Consider the following 12,031-nt stretch of genomic DNA (forward strand, 5'->3'; position numbering starts at 1 on the left):
AATTAATGATGCGGCTCATTTATTTGGTTTTGCCTTAATTTTGTTCCTTTTTCTTTTTTGGTGCATTACCACAACAAAAAAATGAATATGAACATCATGAACAAATGCCGTATTTTACAGTATGATATATGGTTTCTGCTCTGCTAATCATGAAGGCTTCAAAGAAAACAAAGCGGAAGTAACATGATACAATGCATAATTTACAGATATGGGGTTTTCTATGAAATAGGATTTCTGTGTCTCTCACTGCAAGGGATCACAGTCTGTGTACAACATGGGTGAATAAGAGGGCACCACATCAGAAATGGGAAGCGAATATATACCATCACGTAATATACTATATAATATACTAATACAACATCACATAATATAATTGATAGAAAATGATAGATGCCCTTTCCATGAATGGTTTGTTTTCCCTTACAAGTTGAATGGTTCATTCAGTAGACAGATCACACCGAATTGCACGGCCGAGGCATAGTGTAAGTGTTATTCTGTTATCACTATATGTTATTATATAGTACTTGTATGATCTACTTATCTGGTGTAAGACTGCGGCTCAGTGATTGAAGCAGCACCTTGGACAGCACCAAGCCTTTCAACTGCAATATTGTGTCCTATGCTCTGATGATTACAGTGAAGTGTAAATGTGGCAAGTGGAGCCACGCTGCCCAAAACAGATGGGCCGGCAGATGGATTTGCAGATTGCTTTTCCCTACTTTCTCAGTGTGAAACAACGTAACTAGTTTTAAATGGTGGAAAACATTAAACCTTCCAGAGCTTTGTGTACAGCAGTCTAATATTTTCTAGCTACATTATATATAGAAATATTTATTTTTCTTTACAATAGTTTTACCCATCAGAGCTTATCCCTTACCTTCCTTCGTTGATGAGCTCAATAAAAGCCAGACCAGCATTTTTCTGAATAGAGTTTTGCCATTCCTACAAGAAACAATAATTAGTAGGATACTAAAAATGATATAGCACATGTACAATTTAATAGTCAGATTGCTTTCTATAGGGTTAAACAGCAATGTATGGAATTATTCAGTTGTAATAAAAAGGACATAAATCGAGTCTGTAGATTGTATGAGCGTTATATCTCGCGCTGCAGGAAATTTCTAACTTTAAATTTTTACCCTATTGTAAAAATAATCAGCTGTACTCACTAGTGATGAGCGAATATACTCATTACTCGAGATTTCTCGAGCATGCTCGGGGGTCCTCCGAGTATTTTTTAGTGCTCGGAGATTTAGTTTTTCTTGCCGCAGCTGAATGATTTACATCTGTTAGCCAGCTTGATCACATGTGGGGATTCCCTAGCAACAAGGCAACCCCCACATGTACTTATGCTGGCTAACAGATGTAAATCATTCAGCTGTGGCAAGAAAAACTAAATCTCCAAGCAGTAAAAAATACTCGGAGGACCCCAGAGAGTGCTCGAGAAATCTCGAGTAACAAGTATATTCGCTCATCACTAGTACTCACCTTCTTCCTGGTCCAGAACCGGATCTTGGTCACTGCTCTAGTGATGATTGTAGTCAGGAGTACAGCCAGTGACCACTGCAGCCAATCACTGGGCTCAGCACCTTGTGCCTGTCTACATCACTGTTGAGTCCAGTGATTGGCTGCAGTGATATCATCACTGTGCAGCCTGTAAACAATCATCAGAAGCAGAGAGGTAGCACTAGAATAGGAGAAGGGAAGTACAGCTGATTTTATTGCTTTTAGATAGGGAAAGTCAGTGAGGTGAATTATATTTGACGATGGAAAACCTCGTAAGGGCTTGTTCACACACTTGCATTTTGTCACGTTTTTTCAGCAGAAGAAATGCAGCATTTCACAGTACAAGCAAAGTAAATGAGATTTCTGAAATCTCATGCACATGCTGCTTATTTTCTCATGGCAGGTTTGAACCAAAGCATTGTTTTTTATTTTTCATATCTGCAGCATGACAATTCTTTCAGTATCTTTGCAGCATTTTTCACTCGTCCAAACCATGGAATAAAAAATATATGTAAAACTGCATGCAAAAATGCATCAAAAGCACCCGCATTTTATGAGTTTTTCCAGCAAAGAAGCAGCTGCAAATGCTCAACGTGTGAACATAGCCTTAAGATGTCTGAAAATAAAGTGATATTTAACAAATCAGGTTGCAGATATTCTTACATGAATCACGTTTTCCACGATCAAGGGCTACATTATACAGTATTAGAGGTGACAACTATTTACTAACTGTACTTAAAACTTTCCTCAAGGGATTACTCCCCAAATAGTAAGATATCCCCTTTCTGCAGGATAGGGAATTACTGATAGCTGTGGGTTCTTCAGCACACCACTAATGTGCATGTATTGGCTACAGATGAAGAAACACATACTGTGGGTACGAAAAGTATTCAGACCCCTTTAAGTTTTTCACTCTTTTATTCATTGCAGCCATGTGGTAAATTCAAAAAAGTTAATTTTTTTCTCATTAATGTACACTTTGCACCGCATTTTGACTGAAAAAAACGGAAATGTAGAAATTTTTGCAAATTTAATAAAAAAGAAAAACTGAAATATTACATGGTCATAAGGCTGGTTTCACATTTGCGTTCGGGAGGGTTGTGGATGGCAAATGTGAAACCAGCCTAAGTATTCAGACCCTGTGCTCAGACACTCATATTTAAGTCACATGCTGTCCATTTCCATATGATCCTCCTTTAGATGGTTCTACTCCTTCATTGGAGTCCAGCTGTGTTTAATTAAACTGATAGGACTTGATTTGGAAAGGCACACATCTGTCTATAAAAGACCTCACAGCTCACAGTGCATGTCAGACCAAATGAGAATCATGAGGCCAAAGGAACTGGCCAAGGAGCTCAGAGACAGAATTGTGGCAAAGCACAGATCTGGCCAAGGTTACAAAATAATTTCTGCAGTACTCAAGGTTCCTAAGAGCACAGTGGCCTTCATAATCCTTAAATGGAAGAAGTTTGGGACCACCAGAAGTCTTCCTAGACCTGGCCATCCAGCCAAACTGAGAAATCGTGGGAGAAGAGCCTTGGTGAGAGAAGTAAAGAAGAACCCCAAGATCACTGTGGCTGAGCTCCAGAGACGCAGTTGGGAGATGGGAGAAAGTTCTACACAGTCAGCTATCACTGCAGCCCTCCACCAGTGGGGCCTTTATGGCAGAGTGGCCCGACGGAAGCCTCTCCTCAGTGCAAGACATACGAAAGCCCGCATAGAGTTTGCTAAAAAACACAAGGACTCCCAGACTATGAGAAATAAGATTCTCTGGTCTGATGAGACCTTTTTGGTGATAATTCTAAGTGCTATGTGTGAAAAAAACCAAGACCGAGACAGCCGTGCGGCTGGAAACCAGAGGTCCACGAGCCGCACCGTGCCTGCCCAATCGTTGTCTCCATCTGTGCTGACTTCTTTGGTGGAGGAGGGGCTTCTGGTCACTTCCTCCACCAAACAGTGTGTGAAACAGCTGTGTACTGCCGAGAGTCAGTGCACCGGAGGCAGAGAGAGAAGCAGAGCGTCGGAGAACGGGACCGAGGTGAGTATGTGGGGTGTTTTTTTTTCTTTTTCTCCATGTGTATGGGATGTTTGGGTGGGCATGGGGAGGCCATCGTGGTGATATACTGCATATGGGGGTAACATGCTGCACATGGGGGTGACATGCTGCACATGGTGCTGCATATGGGAGTGACTTGCTGCACATGGTGACGGCTATGAGGGTGACATGCTACACAGTGCATATAGGGAGGCTGTGTTGCGTTCATGCAGTATATGGGGAGGCTCTGGGGCTCATGATGTGTATAGAGAGGCTGTGTGGGGCTCATGCAGTATATGGGGAGGCTTTGGGGCTCATGATGTGTATAGGGAGGCTGTGTGGGGCTCATGCTGTATATGGGGAGGCTCTGGGGCTCATGATGTGTATAGGGAGGCTGTGTGGGGCTCATGCTGTATATGTGGGAGGCTGTGTGGGGCTCATGCCACATATGGGGAAAGCTGTGTGGGGCTCATGCCACATATGGGGAAAGCTGTGTGGGGCTCATGCCACATATGAGGGAGACTGTGTGGGGCTCATGCCACATATGGGGAGGATGTGTGGGGCTCATGCCACATATGGGGGGAGGCTGTGTGTGGCTCATGCCACATATGGGGGAAGCAGTGTGGGGCTCATGCCACATATGGGGGAAGCTGTGTGGGGCTCATGCCACATATGGGGAGGATGTGTGGGGCTCATGCCACATATGGGGGAAGCTGTGTGGGGCTCATGCCACATATGGGGAGGATGTGTGGGGCTTATGCCACATATGGGGGGAGGCTGTGTGCGGCTCATGCCACATATGGGGGAGGCTGTGTGGGGCTCATGCCACATATGGGGGAGGCTGTGTGGGGCTCATGCCACATATGGGGGAGGCTGTGTGGGGCTCATGCCACATATGGGGGAGGCTGTGTGGGGCTCATGCCACATATGGGGAGGCTGTGTGGGGCTCATGCCACATATGGGGAAAGCTGTGTGGGGCTCATGCCACATATGGGGAAAGCTGTGTGGGGCTCATGCCACATATGAGGGAGACTGTGTGGGGCTCATGCCACATATGGGGAGGATGTGTGGGGCTCATGCCACATATGGGGGGAGGCTGTGTGCGGCTCATGCCACATATGGGGGAAGCTGTGTGGGGCTCATGCCACATATGGGGGAAGCTGTGTGGGGCTCATGCCACATATGGGGGAAGCTGTGTGGGGCTCATGCCACATATGGGGAGGCTGTGTGGGGCTCATGCCACATATGGGGAAAGCTGTGTGGGGCTCATGCCACATATGGGGAAAGCTGTGTGGGGCTCATGCCACATATGAGGGAGACTGTGTGGGGCTCATGCCACATATGGGGAGGATGTGTGGGGCTCATGCCACATATGGGGGGAGGCTGTGTGCGGCTCATGCCACATATGGGGGAAGCTGTGTGGGGCTCATGCCACATATGGGGGAAGCTGTGTGGGGCTCATGCCACATATGGGGAGGATGTGTGGGGCTCATGCCACATATGGGGGAAGCTGTGTGGGGCTCATGCCACATATGGGGAGGATGTGTGCGGCTCATGCCACATATGGGGGGAGGCTGTGTGCGGCTCATGCCACATATGGGGGAGGCTGTGTGGGGCTCATGCCACATATGTGGGAGGCTGTGTGGGGCTCATGCCACATATGGGGGAGGCTGTGTGGGGCTCATGCCACATATGGGGGAGGCTGTGTGGGGCTCATGCCACATATGGGGAGGCTGTGTGGGGCTCATGCCACATATGGGGAGGATGTGTGGGGCTCATGCCACATATGGGGGGAGGCTGTGTGCGGCTCATGCCACATATGGGGGAAGCTGTGTGGGGCTCATGCCACATATGGGGGAAGCTGTGTGGGGCTCATGCCACATATGGGGAGGATGTGTGGGGCTCATGCCACATATGGGGGAGGCTGTGTGGGGCTCATGCCACATATGGGGAGGCTGTGCGGGGCTCATGCCATATATGGGGAGGCTGTGTGGGGCTCATGCAATACAAAAAAGTGTCATGTATTATTGAGGATAGACAATAAACAGTTACATATTATTTACTAGCTGAGATGCAATGCCAGACACAACCTAGGGAAAAGTATCATACAAAAAAGCCGACCGCTTTCCTCTCTCACAAACCTTTAAAATGTTCATTGAAACATATGACTGTCAGTATACTTGAACCTCTGCAAACACGGCTTTAACTTTCCGAAATGTGTAAGTAATTTTAGATATTTTACTCATCAACTTTCATGCAGCTTCCCAGGACTGTTACTTGCAAGCACAAATTTGATTCAGGTTGCTTTTTTACGTGTCCTTTATACAAAATTCCAAATCACATTTTCCCTTTCTCTCTATTGCTGTTATGGTTCCTGTTAAACCCTAGTAAAGGTCAAAACAAAACTTGACAAATGTGCGAGGCCAATTGCTCTAAGCCTGCAGACAATTTTCTTCCAAACCTTCATTGGAATAAGGTGGCATTTTTGCAATGCAAAAGAAAATTCAGTTGACATATGGAAGCCAACCTAATGTAAATATTTAAATCTGAAGCCGAAATCCATACCCGGGCAGCCATTTGTTTTAATAAAGAAATCAACACAACATTCAGTTGCTATAGTTGCCGAAGGGTTAAGACAACCTTATGAGTAGGGACTGGAAGCAATTAGAGATAACTATAGACTCTGAGAGAAGACAGGATTTTTCTTGAAGCAAGCTCTAGATCTGCTAGTCATCAAAATTGGGGGGGGGGGGGGAGTGAAACAAATTTCTACAAGAGATATTTTGAAAATCCTCCACTAACAACGATGTCAAAGGCGTGACACAGTCTGGAGAACAAAGAGTGGACGGGCCAAGAAAAATATCTCCATCCACTTATAGAACCACTAAACCTGAAATGTAGTCTGACTCCTTTACCTGAAAAACTGGGAGCTTTAAGGACTGTAAAAAAAAAAAAAAGAAAGTTCCTTATGATGTAATTTGCATGGTAAAGTTAAGACTTTTTTTGTTAAATATACTTTTACCTATTTTTCAATAAGGATTTGCTCATGTTTTCTGTAAGCCACTTTTTAGTCTTGTGTTAAAGGGAAATTTGTCAGTAGGACAAACCTTCCTAACCATCTATACTCATGGGTCGGCCTTACAACCAGAGGTTTGCAGCGCAGACCTCTATGGTTATCACGCCAGATTGCCGTGGTCGGTGCTCACAGCAAGTGAGCATTTCTGCTATACACAGGCAATCTGATCAAGGCCTGTGTGTAAGCAGAGGCGATTGAAGTATTGCAGCCTCTAGCCTCCCATGGAAACTATTGAAGAATGAAAAAAGCAAGAGAAAAAAAAAATAAAATTATATATATATATATATATATATATATATATATATATATACATACACACACTGTGTGCAATCTTGCCTTGTGCAGGCATGTACTAGGGAGGACAGAGAATGAACTTCAATCCAATATTGCGGCCAGCATGCAGCCAGCGGGTAAGGAAAGGGTGAATCAAACACCCGAAAACTCCGCCCATATGACCGAAAACCGGACCTCCAAATTCAGGTGACAGGTTCCCTTTAAACTGAACATGTTTAATGCTAGAAGTTTTTATAGGTTACACGCCAATTTGCAACTCAGAACTGATGACTGTCTTTCTTTTACAGGTGCTGAAGTGGTGTGAGGTGTGGTAATGGAGCCAGAGGAATACAGAGCAGTCAATTTCCTTTACTTGAAAGGCCACACACCAAGGGAGACATTTGATGAGATGAAAGAGGTTTACGGTGACGATTCCTCATAGTATGATCTAGTCAAGGACTGTGATCGTCAACTCAAATGTGTTCAGACTTTGGTGGAAATGGCTCCAATTCTAGAGCGACCCCACTCCGCCATCAATGAACACCCCAATCCAGCATGTGGAAGCTGCCATTTTAGAATATCACCGTGTAACCATTTTCCACCTGGCCCAAAATGTCAAGATTATTGTGGGGTCCATGGAAAAAGTCATCAAAGATCATCTTCATATGCATAAGATATCCGCTTGCTTGGTTCCCCAGCTGCTCACACCTTTCCAGATGCAGGAACAAGTCGAATGCTCGTAGGATCTATTGATGATGTGCCATGGAAACCAGGAGGAATTTTTCAACAGACTGATCATGCAGAATGAAAGCTGGGTCCCATCTCTATAATCTGGAGACTAAAGTCCAGTCGATGCAATGAAAGAATCATGACATCACCTCCTCCGAAGAAGGCAAGGTCATGCTCACGGTTTTTTGGAACCAGACCAGAGTAGTCTTGATGGATTTCCCAGCAAAGGATACCATGATTAGTGGGGCATACTATGCTTAACTGCTGCAGAAATTGCGGTAGGCCATCAAAACCAAGAGATGGGGCATGGTCACCAAAGGTGTCCGCCTTCTGCAAGACAAAGCTCCAGTACATAACTCACATGGTGCCCAAATGGACGCATGCTCCTGTGGCTTTGGAATTCTACAGTACCACATTATTCACCTGACCTTGCCCCATCAGACTTCCAGCTGTTTCCAACAATGAAGCTTTAGGGTAGGTGCACACGGTCAGTAAATGCTGCGGGTTGGACGGACGCTGCATACTTGTGCAGCGTCCACATGTTACAGCATAGTTGGATGGGATTTCATGAAATCCCTTGTCCACTATGTGTGCACAGAGGCCCGCAGCTCACCTGCGGAGATGGACATGCAACGCGTCTTCCCAGAACGTGGCATGTCAATTTATCATGCGGAGACGCGAGTCTCCGCAACATAAATGTCATCTGTATAATGTATTGGACGTGGTGAATTTGCATGGTTCAGTGAACACATGTGGGTTCACCTGTATTCAATAGCCGGCAGCGCTTTGGAGGCAGCGGACATGTGATGTGTCCAAAGAGCTGCCAATTACTGAGCGTCTCCACATACCCTTTGAAGGGCAAGCATTTTCCAGATGATGAGACACAATGAAGTCACAACGTGGCTTTTGGACCAGCCTGCTGACCTCTACAAGCGAGGTGTTTACAGTTGCATAAAGAGATGGGAGAAGTATGTGTCCTTTGGTTGCATCTATGTAGGGAAAGACTAATAAATGTGCCAAATTTTGCTCTTCTCAGTCCACAGGAAGTGGGTCAGGGGAATCTTTAATGATCGCCCCTCGTACATCTTTCAAAAATAGTTCCAAACTCATATGGATTCCAAAATCTCAAGGTAGGCCAGTCTTGGGTCATAAGCATGATCAGGAACCATGTAACATTTCTATTAAAAGGCCTGGATGAAAGAGTTTGGCAATGTTACTGCTCCTTTTCAAAATCAAATTTTAACCTCTTCATCCCCGAACCATTTTCTGTTGTTTTTTTTGCTCTACTTCTTCCCAGAGTCATAACTTTTTTATTTTTCCATCAATATGGCCATGTCAGGTTTCTTCTTTTTTTTTTTTTTTTGCAGGAGTTGTACTTTTGAATCACACAATGGATTTTACCATATAGTGTTTTGGAACATGGGAAAAAATTTGTGCAGTGAAATTGCAGAAAAAAAAAAAGTGCAATTCCACCATTTTTTTTAAATCATGTTCAGTAAATGCTTAAACTGACCTGACATTATGATTCTCCAGGTCATTACACGTTTGTAAATACCAAACACGTATTTTTTTTTAAGTGGTAAAAAAAAAATACAAAAGTTTATTTAAAAAAAAAAAAAGTGCAATTTTCCAAAACCAGTAGAGTCTCCATTTTTCGTGAATTGGGGGTTTGTGCGAGGGATTTGAGCGCCAAGCTGACGTTTTTATCTATACCATTTCAGTGTCAATAATATCTTTTGATCTCCTGTTATTGCATTTTATTGCAATGTTGTTGTGAGCAAAAAAACGTAATTTTGGCGCATTGAGTTTTTTTTTCTCATTACGCCGTTTACTTATCTAATTAATTCTTTTTATATTTTGATAGATCGGGTGTTTTGGAACGCATTGATACCAATTTTTTTTTTTTATCTTAAGTTTGAATGGGGCAAAAAGTGGGGTGGATTTAAGCTTTCATTTTTATTTTAATTTCCTTAGGAGACATGAAGCTGCAGTCTTGCTATGTGTAGCAGAATTGATCTTCTGCTATGAATGCCCGCCAATGGGCCACGCCCATAGCAGACGGGCAAGGACAACCACAGGGTCTCCTGCCAAAGCATCGGTGCCCTGCGATCATTTGACAGGGGCACTGATGGGCAGAGCTAGTGACATGCTTCCAGCGCGATCATGTTAAATGAAGCTGTCAGAGAGTGACGCGGCATTTAACATGTTAACAGCTGCGGGTCGATTGCGAGTTCACCTGCAGATGTTAGAGGTATGTGTCATGTGCCAGAAAATATGCAGGCTCAGTGCCTGAGCCCACATCAAAAGACTCGTGACGGGGATAAAATTTAAAATGGGGTGAAGTGGTGAAGAAAAAAAATTAAATTCTGCCACTCTTCTTTTGGTTTTGAGGTGACCTTTCCATTTAAATGCTAGCGCCTGAAGTTGACAGCAGCATTTAAATGGTTAAACAGCAGAGACTGCTGTAGAGATTCTTGATGTGTAACACAGCCAGCATATGCAATGTATAGAGAAGGCAGAGCTCCTGATAATCAGATTTCACAATGCTAACGCCACACACTATTAGGCTGGAGTCACACTCAGCGTAAGACAATACGGTCCGTATATTACGGCCGTAATACGCTGAAAAGTCCCCAAAATAGTGGTCCGTAGCTCCTCCGTAGGCAGGGTGTGTCAGCGTATTTTGCGCATGGCATCCTCCGTATGTAATCCGTATGGCATCCGTACTGCGTGTTTTTCTCGCAGGCTTGCCAAAACCGACATACGGCTATACAAGGGATCCATGTGTAAAAAAAAAAATAAAAAAACATATATACTGTCTATATATACTGTATATATATATATATATATATATATATATGTCAGTAGACACATATGTATATATATATTAATATTTCATACAGCGCGATATAGCAGAAAGCCGGTAATTCAATTGCCGGCTTTTGCTATCTCCTTCCTAAACCCGACATGATATGTGACATGGTTTACATACAGTAAACCATCTCATATCACCATTTTTTTTGCATATTCCACACTACTAATGTTAGTAGTGTGTAAATGCAAAATTTGGCCGTTCTAGCTATTTAAAGGGTTAATTTGCGGAAAAAATTGGCGTGGGATCCCGTGCAATTTTCTCCGCCAGAGTAGTAAAGCCAGTGACTGAGGGCAGATATTAATAGCCTGGACAGGGTCCATGGTTATTGCCCCCCCCCCCCGGCTAGCTCCCAGGCTAGAGTTCATATGAGGGCGCCCTCTGCTGGTTGTCCTCATATGAACTCGAGCCTGGAAGCATTCTAGGAAAGTTCCCACGCTCCCGGAACAGCCAGCAAAGGGCGCCCTCACCGCAAATGAAGGTAAATATAAGTCATTGACCTACATTACATTAATTCCCAGGGGTTTTGCAGCCAGGAGCAGCTGCATTAGCAGAGCTCCTGGCTGCAAAATATTTTAACCCCTTTAGATGGATTTACATCGTGGGACCTTACAGATCTTCGGGAGGTATGTATATTGTTGGTTTATTATTTTTACTTTGTTACAGAGCGAGGGTCTTCAGAAGGATTGAGCGAAGAATAAATTATTACAACAACCTTTGTTTTTATTTCATTAAAATAATTTTTATTAATGTGTGTGCGTTTTGTTAACCCTTTATTAGTATTGGATTAATAATGGATAGGTGTCATAATTGACGCCTCTCCATTATTAATTTGGCTTAATGTCACCTTACAATAGCAAGTTGACATTAACCCTTCATTGTCCCATATCCCACTGCTACACGGGAATGGGAAGAGAGTGGCCAAGTGCCAAAATAGGCGCATCTTCCAGATGTGCCTTTTCTGGGATGGCTGGGGGCAGATGTTTTTAGCCAGGGGGGGCCAATAACCGTGGACCCTCTCCAGGCTATTAATATCTGCCCTCAGTCACTGGCTTTACTACTCTGGCGGAGAAAATTGCGCGGGAGCCCACGCTAATTTTTTCTGCCATTTAACCCTTTAATTTAATAGCTAGAACGGCCAAATTTTGCATATACACACTACTAACATTAGTAGTGTGGAATATGCAAAAAAATGGGGATATGAGATGGTTTACTGTATGTAAACCATGTCTCATATCATGTCGGGTTTAGGAAGGAGATAGCAAAAGCCGGCAATTGAATTACCGGCTTTAAAGCTATCTAGCGCTGTATGAAATAATATATATACATATATGTGTCTCACTGACATACATCTATATATATAATTGTCTAAGGGTTTTTCTGTCTGTCTGTCTGTCTGTCTGTCTTTCTGTCTGTCTGTCTGTCCTGGAAATCCCGCGTCTCTGATTGGTCGAGGCCGCCAGGCCTCGACCAATCAGCGACGGGCACAGCGACGATGATGTCATAATGGTTGCCATGGCGACGATGATGTCATAAAGGT

The 12,031-nt window shown here is 43.9% G+C and overlaps 1 protein-coding gene across 7 annotated transcripts in view; it reads right to left on the minus strand.

The window, feature by feature from the left end:
* Window positions 1-12,031, minus strand: part of NBEA (neurobeachin) — an 899,093-nt gene that overhangs the window by 376,738 nt on the left and 510,324 nt on the right. For all 7 annotated transcript variants that reach the window (XM_069758980.1, XM_069758976.1, XM_069758974.1 and 4 more), the window contains one exon: window positions 878-942. In XM_069758980.1, the coding sequence (XP_069615081.1) occupies window positions 878-942 (65 nt within the window). The remainder of the gene's footprint in view (window positions 1-877; window positions 943-12,031) is intronic.

The sequence above is a fragment of the Ranitomeya imitator genome, chromosome 3 (assembly GCF_032444005.1).
Source record: "Ranitomeya imitator isolate aRanImi1 chromosome 3, aRanImi1.pri, whole genome shotgun sequence".
Taxonomy (NCBI): domain Eukaryota; kingdom Metazoa; phylum Chordata; class Amphibia; order Anura; family Dendrobatidae; genus Ranitomeya; species Ranitomeya imitator.